Consider the following 17,987-nt stretch of genomic DNA (forward strand, 5'->3'; position numbering starts at 1 on the left):
GGATGGAGGTCTAGAGGAGGAAAATTGTGATGATTTTGAAGCAGATTTTGGTGTTGGTGCAAGAGAAGATGGAGATGCAAGCAACACTGATGCTGACAGTGGAGGTAAAGATTGTGATCCCCAATCCACACACACTTCGATGGCACATCACATTCTCCGGTGACTCCAGATGTAACAGAGCTTGAACTCATTGTTAGAGAGAGAGAGATCGAATTGAAGAATAGAAATTTTAGGGATTGAAATCTGAAATCGATTTGGGGGTTTTTAGAGTCTCATCTGTCATTACAAAAACGATGTCGTTTTGCTAACCCGGAAGCCGTTAACGGCTTATTAACCTCATAATCATCGTCCTAACAGAGACTTAACGCGATGACTAATTTGGCCAGGTAACCAAACTTTGGTATTTTCTGGAAAGTCAACCAAAAGTTTTGTGATTAAAACGACATTTCCGGAGTTGGAAATTTTTCCATGCAATTTTTGAAGGTTGAAGATTTTTCTAACATTTTCCCTTTGTAAATTATAGAAGATAACATTTTATCCACACTAAGAATCCATCAAATTAGTATAAGATATTACCAAAATAACAGACGAATTAAAATGTTATCTCGTGCAAAGCACATGGTACTGACCTATATTAATGAGAATGGTATGAAATTTTTGTTATTTTAATTACTTTTACATATTAATTATTCTACACAATTTATGAAATACTAACTGTTTTTCCTTTTGTATGTGCAGGTTGCAAGAATTATTATATGAATACTGACCTACTCTATAAAATTTAACAGCTACATATGACCGAGATATGCTGAGCTGAGATTTTGCAGAAGTGACGCTTTTTCAAGTTTTCAAATTTAGTAAAAATTAAATTAAAATAAATAAATCTGGCGAGATATCAAATCACAGCCGTTGATTGCTAGCAAAAAATCTGACCTCTTTAAACTGTAATAGCAAAAAAATCTAGTTAATTAGGCTAATTATCTATTAGATCGAACTTTCACGTTGTTTCAAATTTAAAGAGTTACACAGCGTGTCGGCCACTTAAAACGATGTCGTAATGTTGTTTCCCCTCCTCGACAAGCGCCAAGCCCGTTAAAATCCCCAATTTGGATATATATCTTTTCTCTGTCGACGCTCTCTCTCTCTCTCTCTCTCTCTCTCTCTCTATCTTAACTCAACTATTCAGTTTCAATTTTCAAATTTCAGAAACCATTTTCTCTCTCTATCTCTCTTCTTCTTCTTTATCTCAGTAATGGAGACTTCATCGACGATCTCGATCGGTTCTTGTTTAAAAGAGCATCAGAAGATCTACAAGGAATGGTTCAACATCGCCGATTCAGGTTCAGTGTTTTTTTCCCTTCTCAGATTGAATTTACTAGTGCGTCTTAGTTATTCCTGCTCTGATTTTGTTTCGATTCTCTGAGATTACAGATGGAGATGGTCGTGTTTCGGGTAACGATGCTACAAAGTTCTTCGCGATGTCAAAGCTTTCTCGCCAGGAACTCAAACAGGTTATTATTCATATAATCGACGATTCGTGAAATATATAGGCTATTTGGTTTAAAATTGAACTTTCTGAGTTCATGAATCCATGGAATTTGTAACAGTGTAATCTAGGGTTGATTGGAATTAGTTGGATTTTGGTTTGTAGGTTTGGGCAGTTGCGGATTCAAAGCGGCAAGGATTTCTCGGTTTATCGGAGTTCATCACTGCGATGAAGGTATAATAATTGTATCAATTACATCTGTTAATTTGAAATTTTCTGCTAAATTTCTTACTCAATGGATTGATTTTGTTGCTCAGCTCGTCTCATTGGCACAAGAAGGACATGAAATTACTTCAGACCTTCTCAAAGGCTCAAGTAAGTGGAAAATTACATCTTAAACTGTTTGAATCAAGAGGTTCTGATGTAAGAGCTTGATAGTCATATTAGATATAGCTAATCTGTATCTTTGTTTTTGTTATAGTTGACATGAAGAGTGTGGAACTTCCAGTGTTGGAAGGACTAGAAAACGTTGTATCAGTAAGACTCTTTCTTATCTGATTATCTCATTTTGTTTTTCAATCTTTACATGATTTGGTTTTCCTAATCTAATATATTTGCTTACAGAAGCAGAAAGTGTCAAAAACAAATGTGGATGTTGAAGACAATGGTTAAATAACATTCTTTATTTTCACCAATTGTTTCATTCATGATGATATTTTTCGTTAATGTAAAACTGTTGATTTGCTGGATGAACTTTTGCAGTAGTTACCAAGCCACAAGTCACGGCAAAAACTCCTTGGTTCAAATCAAAATCTATTATTAAGGTTGGTTGCTGTTTTCTTTATTGCTGCAAATGTGATTCTTTTTCAAATATGGAGTCATGTGATTTAACGAGTATTTTGTCACTTTTCATATCCAGCCACAAGTAAATGTGGTGACAATTGTTGATGGCTTGAAAAGATTGTACACTGAAAAGCTAAAGCCTTTGGAAGTCACATATCGGTTCAATGATTTTGCATCCCCGGTACTGGTGAGTAATATCCTTACTGTTTCAGAAACACTTGTGAGTTTTTGTTTATTCCGTTTTTTCGGTGAAGAGCTAAAGAACTCATATCTATATCACCATGGAAAATGATTCTCAGTTTATTGATACTTTATGATTTGCAGACTAGTAGCGATTTTGATGCCAAACCAATGGTAATGCTTTTGGGTCAATATTCCACCGGAAAAACAACATTTATAAAACACTTGCTCGGATGTGACTACCCAGGTAACTTGCTTTGTTTCCTCTAATCCTAGCAAATGCAAGGAATCTTCAGTTATCTATCTGATCTTCACCATTGTCCTCTTGTTGTCAGGAGCTCATATCGGTCCAGAGCCAACAACAGATAGGTTTGTAGTTGCAATGGTATGTCAATGTGTCTTGATCTAATTGTAGTGTAATGATTGCTAGTTACTTTTTCTTTTTATTTGAGTTAACTCTTATGATTTGATTTTCTTATAGAGTGGACCAGATGAGCGGACTATACCTGGAAATACCATGGCTGTTCAAGCTGACATGCCATTTAACGGACTAACAAGCTTTGGAGGTGCTTTCCTCTCAAAGTTCGAGTGTTCTCAAATGCCGCATCCGGTGAGTGATTAAGCATTACCCCACTCTCTCTTTTTATCTTTCCCTCTGTTGGTTTAAAGAAGCTTTCCCTTCTTGTTTGTGGTAGGTCTTGGACCAAATTACTCTTGTAGACACTCCTGGAGTTCTTTCAGGAGAGAAACAAAGGATGCAAAGGAGCTATGACTTCACTGGTGTCATCTCATGGTTTGCATCTAAATGCGACATGATTCTCCTGCTCTTTGATCCCCACAAGCTTGACATCAGTGATGAATTCAAACGTGTGATAACATCTCTACGTGGTAATGAAGACAAGATCCGTGTTGTCTTAAACAAAGCTGACCAAGTTGATACTCAACAAGTAAGTTTCGTTTTCGTCCCATTCATTTGTTATGTTCATAAGCTTCATTTTTACTCATTGTTGAGCCGCTTTTTCTAAAGCTAATGAGAGTGTATGGAGCATTGATGTGGTCGCTTGGTAAAGTCCTGAACACACCAGAGGTCGTACGTGTCTATATTGGGTATGTTTTTTCGAGTACAACATGAATTGTCAACAAAGAAGTCAAAAAGCCATTAGTTTCACTTGTACACACGATAGATTGATTTCTTTTTCTTTGCTTTTAACTTGTGCAGGTCCTTCAATGACAAACCCATAAACGAAGTTGCAGTTGGACCGATTGGGAAAGAACTCTTTGAGAAAGAGCAAAATGATCTTCTAGCAGACTTAATGGACGTACCCAAGAAAGCATGTGACAGAAAGGTATGATTTTGATGAGTCTCAATTTAAACAATAATGTATGTTACAATTCTCAAATCCTGACTATTTTTTTTGTTATTCTTTGCAGATTAATGAGTTTGTGAAGCGAGCTCGATCTGCAAAGATAAATGCATACATAATGAGTCACCTTAAGAAGGAAATGCCAGCAATGATGGGCAAATCCAAAGCTCAGCAACGTCTCATGGACAATCTCGAAGAAGAATTTGGAAAGGTGCGTAAAATATCTCATTTGGTCTAGAACTTAGACTAATCGCATTAGGTGTAGCGTTAAAATTTTTGCAATTACTTAGAAATCTTTTGGTAGAAAACCAAACCCCATCCGATTAGGAAACTGGAACTAGAATTGATTTCTTCATGTCCTAAACCAAAGTACTGTATCTGACTATAAGCCAAACCAGAATTTAGATTAGGCATACCTCTCTAGTGACCAAGAAAGAAGTACAATAAAGATTATAGACATTTTATCTCGTATTTTTTACACAACCTTATGTCAAAAAAACAGGTGCAGCGAGAGTTTCATCTTCCAGCTGGAGACTTTCCAAGTGTGGAACATTTTAGAGAAGTATTGGGAGGCTATAACATTGACAAATTCGAGAAACTGAAGCCTAAGATGATTCAAGCAGTAGATGATATGCTGGGATACGACATTCCAGATCTCTTGAAGAAATTCAGAAATCCTTATGATAATTAAATAATAATGCTCGGTACTTTAAAAAACATTATATCAAGTTTCAGAGTTTTTCTGTAATCAGTAGAATTTGTCAAATATTTTGATTTATGTTATGTGTTCTTCTGAATGTTTAAATTGTTCAAATCACTAAATGTTAACAAATTCATTTTGAAATTAAACACTTCGAAACGCCATAAAAAAAAAAAGAATTATACATCAAAATCAATAGCAGTCTATGTAATCATTCCTCTGGTAATGCTGAACTAACTCTGCAGTAAACTCCGCCGACAAGAAACTCGTCTTCATAGTTCTTCCTTGAGGTTCATTGAGATACATTCGGTCATCTAAGTTCATTGAGCATTTCCTCTTGAGCTTCTTCTCTCCTTATCTTTCTTTGTTCTATATACGATATAATTGCATGTTCACGTTTGACTACATTCATATGAGTCTCAAGTGCTTCAGAAACTTCTCGCTTATATTGAAGATCAAGACTCCGTTCAACTTCTCTACGGTTTTCGCGGTACTTCTCAACCAGAGCTATTGCAGAGAGTGCCCTTTCAATCTCATTCCTTATTTCCTTTTCAACAACTGATACTTGATTTTGAATATCTTCCGTGCTTTTGGTTTGGTGGTCGTTCTCAGCCAGGGCTGGCCCTGAGCACAGCCAATTGAAACAATTGCTTTGGCCCCCATAAATTTTGTTGCAAAATTTGGCCCCCAAAATATATTATTCTTGCAAAAATAGGCCAAATTTTCCTAAAATCTTAAAATTTTAGTATCAATATCAAATATTTATATATAAAACACCAAAATAAAAAATTGCTATGGTCCATTAATTCTCGGAGCTGGCCCTGTTCTCGGCCAAACCCATTTTATTCATTATCGTATACTCAAGTTCATGATCAAACTCATCATCATCGCTTAAGTATAGATCATCACAGGTACAGATTTGACTTTCTTCTTTGTCTTGTTGATCATTATTCTCTACATCTTCATCACTATCCATATCATCTTCTGATACACGCATTACGAATGCTATATCCGTCCTTGAGGTTGTCTTAGTGAATGGTTGATGAAACTTTGTAAAAGCATTGAGCTTCTTTTCAAAAGACTCGGTCTCAGAGACCAAGCGATCGAAACTCCTGTTAGGTTCAGGGTCATAGCTAAACCCTTCGACGCTTTTGGGACAATCATGTTCCGAAACAATTCTCATTATTAGGTCTCTCTCTTTAGTTGTTTTGGTTCTCTTTGTTGTTGTGATTAATTTCTTAACATAAGAGCTCTCTATTTATAAAGTTTGTGATTTCACACAAAAATAGTAAATTGATTTATTATTGTAAAAATTTCCATTTTTTTATTTTTTGGAACAAAATTCCATTTTTTCTTGTTTATTTTTGCTTCGAATTCTTTTGTTATCTCGATTTCTTTTTTTTTTTTCCTTTTTAATTTCTTTTTTGTTTGTTATACTCTTTTTTACATAAGTGATACGAAGTGTTTCTTATCCGCTTTGCATATACGCTATGGAAAATTAAAGATAAAGAGAAACTTGTGAATTTTTCATTGTCACTGTGTAATTCCTCCAAATAAGCTGAAAACGTCCACCATTTGGTCGAAATAAACACAATTTTCACCAGGTTTGTTATACTCTTTATCCCATTTTCTTTTTTTTCAAATTATTTGATTTTTGTTTTTATTATACAAAAGGAAATATATTCAACAAAGGAAAATTTGCAAGAATAACTAACAAAAGTTTATAAATTAAGAAAGTAACAGCTATATTCTATATTATATATAATAATGACATATTTATCCTTCTCTCTCCACCTCACTCAAAGTCCCTTCCTCTCTCATCTTTGTGTCATCTCTTTTTCTTTCTTCTCTCAATCTCCTCTCTCTTTTTTTTTTTCTCTTTCTTTTGCATTTTCTTTGTATGTCCACGTCACCTCACTTCCCTTTCTTCTTAGAATCTTCACCCATCTCGTTTTTTTCCTAATGATTGAAAAATTGTAATGGCTTCAAGTCTGCATTCATCACTTTCTTCTAATGGCTTCAAGTCTGCATTCGTTATAACATAACAAACAAATGAGAAGGACAAAGTAAATTTTTCAGATACCACTTATGTTATTCGGTTGCTTGGGTTGCCAATGTTGTATTTTAGGGTATAGTTTTTTTATACATCCAAAATAGTATAGTATAACATTTTATTTCTCTACATCCAAAATAGTACAACATGTTTTTACTTATAAACACTATTTACTATTTTATAAATTCAAATCCGATTTTAAAAATTCAAACTATTTTATATGTAAAAAAGATATACATTTTTTCTAACAAATTTTATAATTGGAATCTATTTTTTGGAAAAGATATATAGCAAAAAAAACAAATAGGTAAAAACTAAACTGAGGTCTTGAATGTTTCGAGCGTTCCAAAAAACCGCCTACTGTGTTTTACTTTTGGTCACCATTCACAACGACATTTTGTCATTTTATTTTTTAATTAAAAGAACAGAAAAAGAAAATACACCATGTGAGGAACAAAAACAGACCCATCCATATGGAAACGTACTTCAAAAATAGAATATAAGGAAAAAGTGTTCAAAAATAGAATATAAGGAAAAGATGTGTTTAGACACGGTAGATAGTTGATATTAATATTTCATTATTTTTTAATTAAAAAGACTATAAACACTATCCTATATAACACCTTATTCACTATACTATTGCTATTCACATCATACACTATTTTCCTTTACGTTCAAAATACTCTCTTATCATCTTACAAAAAAAAACACTCATCTATCAAGTACGCATTCACCGATCCATCTCTTTGTACAAGGTTCTTCTCTATCAAATACGCATTCACCGATCCATCTCTTTGCATCAGTAAACTTCTTTTTTAATACATATATATATATATATAGATATATATGTTTTATTACATAAAAATTATTATACACTTCTATTTAAAATAAATTAAAAATAAAAATAAAATTTTCTCCACATCCAAATATTGAAACCAATTTACATTTTTAATCTTAACATATATGACAGAAACTTTAAGTAAATAATATGTATAATAATAGTCTTCTTAAACATTTATATAATAAATACCGTAACAATGAAAAACCTGATAATATGAATAATCTGATGATAAATTATTTTAAGTTTAATATTATATTGTATTGTGTTGTTAAATGTAGGTATGTCGTCTAGAGGCCGATTCAATACAAATTCTTCCAGGCAAAGAAACACAAATGTTCCCACCGAAAAGATAGCAAGGGTAAATCTTGTTATTATATACTTTTTATATATTTGCATATTAAGTATAGTTTTTGAAAGTATATTAAACTAATTCTACAAATTTTTTAAAAAGTTGTAGACAACATCGAAGCATAAATGGACTTATGAAGAAGAAAAAACATTGATTGAGTTGTTTGATCATGCAATTTCCATGAATAATTATACTCTTAAAGATCCTACGCCTCTCGGTCGAGAATACATGGTTGAGAAATTTAACCTAGCATTTAACATGAATATAAATTATTTGTTTTTCAAAAACAAACTTGATGAGTTCAAAAAAGCATATAAAAGATGGAAATTTCTAATGACTTCTACCGGTGTCTCGGTTGATTCTGAAACATCCATGATTTCTGCATCTGACTCGTGGTGGAAGGGTCATGAATTGGTAATTACTTATAACCATTCTATTCTTACTACTAATATTAACACATACATATATTATAATAAATAATATGTATGAGTTTTACAGGGATGCAAAATAACTACTAAGTTCAAACGATAACCAGCAGAGTTTTGGGATGTAATGCAACGATGTTTTAGATTGCATGATGTTTCTTCCCAATCACAACATTCTTCACGACAAAGACAAGAAGAGCTAATGAACCAGAGACGAGCTGATGATGCCATTCATGGTTACTCGGATGGTGGTGACATGCCTGAGACCAATGTTCCCGAGATCGAAGAAAATGAAAAAAATTATCGTATTAACATCGATGATGATACACATCCTTCGAATGAGTTCACTCGTGACACATTCCGTGTTCCTGTTGGAAGAGGTGAACAACAAAGCAGACTGAATTTTAATTCTAGTGTAAGGCGCGGAAGTGGTTCTCAAAGATCTGAAGGAAGTTCAAAAGCAAAAAATTTTGGAAGTAGGTCCAGAGGAAACTGTGGAAGACAATCTTTTGAAACAACTATACAAGACACCATCGCTGGCTATACTGAGTATCAACGACAAAGTTTGCAACAACTTCGGCCTGGTAGTTTTGATCAAGAAGATTACGATGAATTCAAAAAAGCATAAGCTATATTCCTTGCCTTGGAACTTCCAAGGAATACCAAATTTCATTGGGCATGCATTGATACATTTAAACAGCTAAAATTTTGGCGAAAGTATTTCCTTGACATAGTTGGAGGCACTAACGAGGAAAAAATACAATTGTTAGAAGCCATGACTAGTGTTTCTCGGAACAACCAAGACTTGTCGAAGAGGTTGGGCTCTGGACATTCTTATGGCAGTCCAAATTCAGGAGGCCCAAGTTTTCAGCAATGGGAAACACCACCAAATGTTTCACAATGGGGAACACCACCAAGTACTCAACAATGGGAAACACCACCTAGTATACAACAATGGGGCACACCACCAAATGCTAAACATTGAGAAACATCACCAAATACTTAACGTTTGGGAACACCACCAAATGCTCAACAATGGGGGACACAAGCAAATGCTTCCCAATGGAACACACCACCGAACAATCAACATTGGGGGACACAATCAAGCGCTTCCCAATGGAACACACCACCAAACAATCAACATTGGGGGACACAATCAAATGCTCCCCAATGGAATACTCCACCAAATGCTCAACACTGGGGCACACAAGCAAATGATTCCACTGGGGTACATCACCAAATGTTCCACAATGGGGCACCCAACCAACAGCTTCACAATGGAGTTCACCACGAAATGATCCACAATGGAATTCATCACCAAATGCTTCACATTGGGGTCTTTTACCAAACTTTCAATCTTGGGGTTCACCATCAAATGTTCAACAAGGGCGTAATACACCAAATTTTCAATAAGGAAGCTCATCTGCAACAACTCCAACAAATATTTAGTAATGGTTTTCAGTGGGAAGTCAAGAAGATAATATAAGGGATATTCATCAAGAAAGATTGGAAAGACCTAGACGAGGAGGTCTGTTTAATATATGGGGAACCTCGAAGAGAGTAAATGCAAGTACAAACGAGGATAATCAAATTGATTTAGAAGACGAAAATTAATTTTTTCTATAGATTATTATTCTCGTTTATGTTAAAAATATTCGGCTTTTCTTAGTTTCTATGCATTTGGTGTAATTGTATAATGTAAGTTCACTTATGGCTAAAAACATTTTTACTATTTTATAAAATTTCAGGTTTTCCGTATATGTCAGTTGCGATCACAAGGAATCCATATTCTAACTTATAAAGAAAGACTTGAATTGTGGAAATTAGAAAATGAGCAATTTAAGGAGTTAATAATCCAGCCAACTTTGAGTTACTATGATCGATATTTTCAAAGAGCACCAGCGCAAACCGATGGAGGTTTAGGATGGAGAAATATTTGGCATCGACTACAACAAGATGATGCTGCTTGTCTTCAGTTATTACGAATGTCACTCACAGCATTTACAACATTGTGCAGTCTGCTACAAACAAATTACGGTCTACAACCAACACTAAATATAAGCATTGAGGAATGTGTGGCTATGTTTTTACGAATATGTGGGCATAATGAAGTTCAAAGAGATGTTGGTTTGAGATTTGGGCGAAATCAAGAGACCGTGAAGAGAAAATTTGGAGAAGTTCTTACGGCAACTGAATTACTAGCATGTGATTATATTAGAACTCCAAAAACTCAAGATCTACATCGAAATCTTGAGATACTTCAAGTAGATCGAAGAAATTGACCATATTTTAGTGGATTTGTTGGAGCTATGGATGGGACTTATGTTTGTGTAAAAAAGTGAAGCCTGAATTACAAGGAATATATTGGAATCGACACGATAATGCATCTTTGAACATCATGGCAATATGTGATTTGAATATGTTCTTCACATATATTTGGAATGGAGCACCGAGATCATGTCACGACAAATCTGTTCTAACAATGGCACAACGAAGTGATTCTGATTTTCCCTTGCCTCCGCTAGAAAAGTACTACGTCGTTGATTCTGGCTATCCAAACGGACATGAATTTTTGGCTCCTTACAGATCATCAAGAGGTGGAATTGTGAGGTATCATATGTCGCAGTTCTATTCTGGACCACCTCCAAGAAATAAAAAAGAATTATTTAATCGATGTCATGTGTCATTACGTTCAGTAATCGAGAGAACTTTTGGAGTTTGGAAGAAGAAATGGATAATTCTTTGTGATTTCCCAAGATATAGTATTCAAGTACAAAAGAGAATGGTAATGACTACAATGGGATTACACAATTTTTTCAAAATTTCAAATTTTTTAGAAGTAATGACAGAGGCTAGAATTAACAATACAGATTGGGAGCCTGAAATAAATGATATGGAAGCAAATGAAGTAGCAGATGGAGAATTTATGACACAAATAAGAGACAATATTGCAGATATGTTGTGGGCAAATAAAAATACTCGTTAATATTATTTTGCTTGTGTTTTTGATAATTATTGTTTCCCTTAATTTCTGAAATAAATTTATTTTTATAAAATTCTAAACTCAAATATTTAAATTAACGTATATTTAAGGTTTGTAATAAAATATAAAATTTTTTGGTAATTTAACACAAAACTATAACTTTTATAATAATAATATCACTAATCTATTTTTATTTTCAAAATATATAATTATAATATATTTGTAACGCCTATTGCGATTTTAACCATTCACTCATTTGTAATGTAACACATATCGTTTTTTTACCATTCATACATTGTCCCGCACTGTCTGTTCCGCACTAACTGCACTCGTTCCGCATACTGCGTTTTAATCAACCGGCCCGCAGTAAAACCGCACCGCACTTCTATAACCGCTTGTCTCGCACTCTCTAAAACGCAGTTACCATTCGAAGCCTAACTGTTACTAAATCATCTCACATACAACTCAACACTAAAATCGTCTTCTTCTTATCTCTACATGCTATTTTTTTAATTTATATATATATATAATGTTATATTCTTAATTACATTATAAAAATAGCTAGTTTTGCAAATCACCATTCAACAAATTCATAGGATTATTGAATCATTATTCTTTGTTCAACTTTTTTGTTTTTGGTAAATAATATTATTGTGTCACTATAGTTAGAAATAGAAAGGGAAATTTGCAGATCTAACACACAAAAAAATTATAATTAAGAAAGTAGCATCAAAACAAAAAAGAGATGATATTCTTTATATTTTGTGTATTAATCACAATTTTGCCCCCTTCCTCTTTCTTTCTCTTTCCCTCTCTCTCTCTTCCCTCTCTCTCTCTTTCTCTCTCTCCCTCCCTTCCTCTCTCTTTCTCTCTTTCTCTCCCCCTCTCTCCCTCTCTCTCTTTCTCTCTCTCCCTTTCTCTCTCTCTTTATCTCTCTCTCTTAATGTCTCTTACTTCTATTTTTTTCTATATGTACTTTCTATTCTATTCTAACAAAAAAAAATAGTACACATAATAAAATTCATAATACAATTATCACCTATATTATTACACCATTACCTCTACTACCAAGTCACCATTATCCTTATCAGTGGCTCACTGCTATAACCGTATTGTCGTCACTACAATCGTATTGCCGTCACTACAACAGTTAACTTGCTTGATTGGGTTCCCAATATTGTATCTCTTAGGGTATAGTTTTTTAATGGGGATCATATCGCTTTAACTCAGTAATTTAAATCGTCTATGTTTTATCTTTTACGATTATCGTAGCTAATATTGCAACCTAAACTACTATCCCACCACCACTACCACCACTATTACTTTATTTAATTTAAAATATTTTGTTTTATACTAAAACTAAAACTGAATTACGAATGATTTATGAAAATAGTATAGTACAACATTCTATTTCTATACATCATAAATAGTACAATATAAATTTACTTACAAACATTTTTTACTATTTTATAAATACAAATCTGATTTTAAAAATTCAAACTATGTTGTATGTAGAAAAAAACAGAAATTTTTATCTAATAAATTTTATAATTAGAATCTATTTTTTGGAAAAAATATATAACAAAAACATACAAATAGGTGAAAACTAAATGAAGTGTTACTAAATCATCTCTCATCAACTATTCCACACCAAAATTGTCTTTTTCCAACCCTTATATGCTATTTTCTTAATTTATATGTATATGATGTTATATTCTTAATTAAGTTATCAAATATGGCTAGTTTTGCAATTGACCCAAATAGAAATCCTCTCTGGATTTGTCTCTCCAAACGTTACCACAATATTACTTTTTTGGAATAACCTCAAACGCCTTTCTTTTCTAAACTCTTCAAACGCAACTCACATTATTTAAACGCTTCAAACGCAACTCACTTTCATCGCTTAGAGAGAAAGAAGAACAAACAAAACAATCATTGGAAGAAGCAAAAGAAAAAAAAAAGATTGAAATGGAGAAGAAGCTACCGAGAAGATTGGAAGGCAAAGTCGCGATTGTGACGGCTTCGACGCAAGGGATTGGTTTCGGAATCACTGAGCGTTTCGGTCTCGAAGGCGCTTCCGTCGTCGTCTCTTCCCGCAAACAGGTTTCACCATCTCTCACTTTCATCTTCCGAATTTGAATTAAAACGATGAAACTAAAGAATCGTTTTCTAGTGATGGGATCTTTGTATTTGTGCTTCATTAGGTTTCTTTTCGTACCGCGAATTGTTGATAATTCTGGATTTGATTTGTTACAGATGCAATTATACAACAATCACTGTGAAGTGTATGATCGCAATTTTCAAAGATTTTAAAGGAACTTTGCTCTTTCTGTTTTTTTGTCGACCGATATTAATTAGATTAAGCTCAAAAGAGTCATTCCTAAGGAATTGAACTTTACTCTTATTTTCGTAGATTTGTTCCTCTTTGTTCTTGAATTGTAGTTTTGCAATTTTTCTTAGACTAAAAGGGTTGAATTTGATTATATATGTGCAGGCAAATGTTGATGAGGCAGTAGCAAAACTCAAATCCAAAGGGATTGATGCATATGGAATCGTCTGTCATGTTTCCAATGCTCAACATCGCCGCAATCTTGTCGAAAAGACGGTTCAGGTAACACATCCTACGAGCTTTTGGTTCAAAGCTCATTGAAAAATTTGATCATGAACAGCTTTACATAACCAAGAAGTTTGTTTTTTTATTGTTGTTGATTTGTTGTGTGCTTTAAGCTCTTACTATCTCACATTTGCGCATCTTTGATTTTTACTTAAGAGATGTCTTCTGTGTTTTTGGATTCAGAAATATGGGAAGATAGATATCGTTGTCTGTAACGCTGCTGCCAATCCATCTACAGACCCAATCTTGTCTAGCAAAGAAGCTGTTCTTGACAAGCTTTGGGAAATCAATGTCAAATCCTCTATACTTCTCCTGCAGGTAAAGCTTCCGTAAGTGTTAGCTTTTTGTTTCCATGACCCGATAGATCAATTTTTTCTTAGATTTGATTTGACTCCTCTATGTTTATTTTATCAGGATATGGCTCCTCACCTTGAGAAGGGTTCTTCTGTTATCTTCATAACTTCTATTGCTGGATTTTCACCACAAGGAGCTATGGCTATGTATGGTGTCACTAAAACTGCTCTTCTCGGACTAACTAAGGTATGTGTATCATTGTCCCCATCTCATGATTGAATAGTTATGATGATGATGGTTATGAGATTATTTATCATGTGTTTCAGGCGCTTGCTGCTGAGATGGCCCCCGATACACGTGTGAACGCAGTTGCACCCGGTTTTGTGCCCACACACTTTGCTTCTTTCATCACCGGTAGCTCTGAAGTGGTAATGTTATAAGATTGAAACTGTTAAAACTGAGGTTATGATTGTATCTCAAGTGATGGAATGATAATAATTGAACCACTTGTGAATATACTCAGAGGGAAGGTATTGAAGAGAAGACTCTGCTTAACAGGTTGGGAACAACGGGAGACATGGCTGCTGCGGCTGCTTTCTTAGCATCAGATGATTCTTCTTACATCACTGGAGAAACTTTGGTTGTCGCTGGAGGAATGCCTTCAAGACTCTAAACAATTTCACATCAATAATAGCGTAAAGAATGCAATCAGGGTATCAAGTAAGTAGAGATGTTTTTTTTAGAGTTTTCAACTAAACAAGACTTTAAGAAACGAAAGATGTTCCAATAATATCACGAGGCCATTGGATACTTGTTGGTCTTGTAAAAGATAATTTCTTCATCAGAAAGACTCGTTTGGGTTTAATTCAGTGGTAGAACAATAAAGTTTGGGTTTCGCATGTATGTGTATATGTAACAACTAGGGTTTTATTGTTTGTGTAGGTTTACTTCTGTGTTTATGTTTTTTGTGTTTACTACTTTTTTCCTCCTAAGCCGCTGACTAGCTTTCGACAAAGTCACGCAAGAGTTGAAATGCATCTATCAAGTGAGCATTGATCTTGCCACATAAAAGATACATTAGTTACTTGTTTAGCAAGAAAGAGAGATACACTAATAGTTCCATACTATCCTCTATCCATAGATATCGAAGTCACAAAAAGAGAAATAAAAACCATTCATAGATACATTGGTAAAAGAGGAGCTACCGAGCATTTATTCTTTCTTTCCTGATTGAAAGAGATCGAAAACTCGAATACACATCAGACATGTCGACCTTGTGCTTGGGAAGAGCATTGTTCATGGCATCTCTCAAATTTTTATCATCAACAGCATCATAGAAACATCCACGTCTCTTCGAGTCCCTTACAAGCTTTTTCAAATCGAACCACTCAGCGACAAAGTTCTCTCGTTCCCAATCACCCATAAACAGTGCCTTGCACGAGTCAGTGCAACGTTGGCTCTTTGACGGTTAGAGAGGAACCCTATGTTTCCGTTACAGTTGCTTCTAACGGTGGATATGATAATGATGTCTTCTTCTCCTCCTTGAAACCCATCCACCGACCGGACATTCAAAGTGAAAAGGTTATCTGATACGGAGGTGTACTTATCTCCGATTCTCTCTTGGATTGCACTAACTTGAGCTTTATAAGGTGAAATAACACCAACACTCATCTTCGTCTTTGTCTCACTTGACACTGTTTAAAAAAATAGGCAAATTAAAAAGAACCATAAGAAACAGATTACATATATATACAAGATCAACAAATATTTACCTTTGAGAAGATTGGTTAAGATCTCAGAAACTACTGCAATCTCAACCATATTCTTAGGACTATGTCCATCACCAAACTCTTCTTTCCCAAGTCCTACATTGATGAACGAAAAAGAGCCAAACATGTTTCCTTGAAGAAACCTCTTTTGATAGGTGCTTTCTTTAACAATCTCAGCATCAGAGATCTTCCCACCATAAAACTCCATGTTGGGGAAAAGACTTATAGAGGGATGCATACGGTATTGAACATTAAGCAAATGTTTCTTATGGCCAAGTGAATCCAATCTCTCAAACAAGCTTCTCACAAATTTGGCCTTCTCACATACCTACTCATTCAAGACTATGTTTCAAACGCAATTCCTAGTTTCTTATAGTATAAGACAAAAGAAAGTACCTCGCTTTGCACCATTGCTGGTAGCTGAAGCTCATCTCCTATAAGAACAGCATGGTGCAAACCCTGAAGTTGCAATGCAGCAACTGATTCACATTCTTTAAGTTGAGCCGCCTCGTCAACTACAAGCATGTCTATGGACCCTGCCCGTTCCGCGGTCATTTCTGCAGCACCCGAGGCAGTGCAAAAGATTATGTGTGCATTTTGTAGGCAGAATGTCCTTATATCCTCCTTCATCAACAAGGCTGGAATCTCAAAACGTTTTGATAGCAAACGTAGAGTCCGAAGGCAATCAACACAGACAAATTTGTTGAAGCAATCAAATGTGAAGCTTCCTTGTTTCTCCTGCAAGAAAGTTCTGGCTTGGCGAAGAGCTTGACGGGCTACGATCATATTCTTCACATCGTTAGACGATAGAAAGGACTTAGGCAGATGTGTATACAAATCCACCATATCCTTCTGGATCTTCTTCATTGTTTCACTTAACCCATCAAATTTTTCCATTACAAACTCCCCAAATGTAAGAATGATTTCTTCTTCCTTCTCCGGTGTTTCTTTCGAGCCAAGAAACATTTTCATTACAAACTCTCCAAATGCTGTCAGAATGTTTTTAGTTTCTTGATTCTCCTTCCTTTCACTTAGCAACAGATATTTCTTATAACTAGATTCAGCATTTTCAAGAATATCTATGACTGCCTCCAAACTCCGTTCCCATTCATTCGATGGCGAAAACAGTTCACCCAATTTACTAATGCGATCATCAAGAAACACGTTGAGGAGATCATCATTCCCCCTTTCGTCTATCCCCATTCGGACTCGGTTTCCGACTAAAACAATATTGCCAAGTCCGTAAGTAGAATGTTCTGTTGAAGAAGATTCCTTAAATAGCGCCAAGAGCCTTGATGCAACTGCTACTACAGCCGTGTTTGTAGGAGTGCACACAACTGTTTTGCAACTTAGGCTGAGAAGAGCAAACAGAAGAGTAGCGACTGTCTTTGTGTTACCGGTACCAGGGGGTCCCCATATCAGTTTCACACTAGTCTTGTCGCGGATTTCTCTTGTCTCAAGGCAAGCCAAAATTGCAGATTCTTGAGAAGAGTTCAAATTCGCTGATCGTATAATATCTAACACATGATTCCCCCAATTCCTAGAAGAAACAGATTGCTCTGTATCCTGAAATATTTACAAGAAAAACCACAGTTACTCCACATTAGACGCTAAAGCCAGATCATTTCATGTTTACTTACCGCGGTATTTGCTTGAAGGACACTCTTGATGAGACTCAAGTTTCCATCTCCGTTGTGCAAAGCCTTCCAGATACGAGTGTTTGTGGTTAAGTATATAAGAAAAAAACCCGAACGAAACGAATATTGCTCATCAATGGATATAGATTTAGAGGAATGAACAGAGAAATGTAGCTCATCTCCAACAGAGAACACATACGCAAGAATCAGTGGGTTTAAGTCATCCACGTTTCCTTGTGACTCCAATGAGATCTCCATGTTTCGGCTCGTAGTTAGTTCTATTTCCTTGTGCAACACTCGTAAGTACTGATATATTAACCTTGTTTGAGCTTCTACTCGGTAATTTTATTGCCGTAGCCTCCACGGAACTTATGTAAAAGACAGGAGCTTTCCACAAACAGTTCAAGCTTGAGGACAACTCTGTACGTGTTTCCTCTAGTAGAAGAGGA

General features: G+C 35.0%; 4 protein-coding genes and 1 pseudogene across 6 annotated transcripts; 3 read left to right on the forward strand and 2 right to left on the reverse strand.

The window, feature by feature from the left end:
• Positions 1-1,133: 1,133 nt before the first annotated feature.
• EHD2 (EPS15 homology domain 2) lies at positions 1,134-4,746 on the forward strand. Of its 2 annotated transcripts, none has more exons than NM_116790.3 (16): positions 1,134-1,340; positions 1,432-1,511; positions 1,652-1,720; positions 1,804-1,861; positions 1,968-2,023; positions 2,111-2,153; positions 2,249-2,310; positions 2,406-2,516; positions 2,654-2,756; positions 2,845-2,894; positions 2,991-3,119; positions 3,205-3,456; positions 3,537-3,616; positions 3,729-3,855; positions 3,941-4,084; positions 4,376-4,746. In NM_116790.3, exons 1-16 carry the CDS (start codon positions 1,253-1,255, stop codon positions 4,562-4,564), a joined length of 1,641 nt encoding a protein of 546 aa, NP_567299.2. In that variant the 5' UTR covers positions 1,134-1,252; the 3' UTR covers positions 4,565-4,746. The 2 variants fall into 2 exon arrangements, with proteins under 2 accessions (NP_567299.2, NP_974517.1); NM_202788.1 differs by having other exon boundaries at positions 1,182-1,340; positions 2,252-2,310; positions 4,376-4,660.
• A 38-nt stretch (positions 4,747-4,784) lies between these two features.
• AT4G05523 (nucleoporin GLE1-like protein) lies at positions 4,785-5,756 on the reverse strand (the record flags this gene model as incomplete). The annotated part of the gene is made up of 3 exons (NM_148239.1): positions 4,785-4,857; positions 4,951-5,197; positions 5,411-5,756. 3 exons carry the CDS (start codon positions 5,754-5,756, stop codon positions 4,785-4,787), a joined length of 666 nt encoding a protein of 221 aa, NP_680605.1.
• Positions 5,757-7,996: 2,240 nt separating this feature from the next.
• AT4G05526 lies at positions 7,997-11,270 on the forward strand (annotated as a pseudogene; the record flags this gene model as incomplete). Its single annotated transcript has 1 exon — positions 7,997-11,270.
• Positions 11,271-13,047: 1,777 nt separating this feature from the next.
• Positions 13,048-15,249, forward strand: IBR1 (indole-3-butyric acid response 1). Its single transcript, NM_116791.3, has 6 exons — positions 13,048-13,327; positions 13,719-13,835; positions 14,022-14,156; positions 14,253-14,378; positions 14,459-14,560; positions 14,656-15,249. Exons 1-6 carry the CDS (start codon positions 13,193-13,195, stop codon positions 14,803-14,805), a joined length of 765 nt encoding a protein of 254 aa, NP_567300.1. The 5' UTR covers positions 13,048-13,192; the 3' UTR covers positions 14,806-15,249.
• A 2-nt stretch (positions 15,250-15,251) lies between these two features.
• Positions 15,252-17,796, reverse strand: AT4G05540 (P-loop containing nucleoside triphosphate hydrolases superfamily protein; the record flags this gene model as incomplete). The annotated part of the gene is made up of 4 exons (NM_116792.3): positions 15,252-15,826; positions 15,905-16,229; positions 16,298-17,467; positions 17,542-17,796. The coding sequence occupies 4 exons, from the start codon at positions 17,794-17,796 to the stop codon at positions 15,507-15,509; spliced, it is 2,070 nt and encodes a 689-aa protein (NP_567301.2). The 3' UTR covers positions 15,252-15,506.
• Between the last annotated feature and the right edge of the window lie 191 nt (positions 17,797-17,987).

The sequence above is a fragment of the Arabidopsis thaliana genome, chromosome 4 (genome assembly GCF_000001735.4).
Source record: "Arabidopsis thaliana chromosome 4, partial sequence".
NCBI lineage: Eukaryota > Viridiplantae > Streptophyta > Magnoliopsida > Brassicales > Brassicaceae > Arabidopsis > Arabidopsis thaliana.

Coding starts and splice junctions, on each gene's coding strand:
- IBR1 (NM_116791.3), top strand. CDS start 13,193: ATGGAGAAGAAGCTACCGAGAAGATTGGAAGGCAAAGTCGCGATTGTG. Junction 13,328..13,718: donor TCGTCTCTTCCCGCAAACAG/GTTTCACCATCT, acceptor ATATATGTGCAG/GCAAATGTTGATGAGGCAGT. Junction 14,379..14,458: donor CTCTTCTCGGACTAACTAAG/GTATGTGTATCA, acceptor CATGTGTTTCAG/GCGCTTGCTGCTGAGATGGC.
- EHD2 (NM_116790.3), top strand. CDS start 1,253: ATGGAGACTTCATCGACGATCTCGATCGGTTCTTGTTTAAAAGAGCAT. Junction 2,024..2,110: donor GACTAGAAAACGTTGTATCA/GTAAGACTCTTT, acceptor ATTTGCTTACAG/AAGCAGAAAGTGTCAAAAAC. Junction 4,085..4,375: donor TCGAAGAAGAATTTGGAAAG/GTGCGTAAAATA, acceptor TCAAAAAAACAG/GTGCAGCGAGAGTTTCATCT.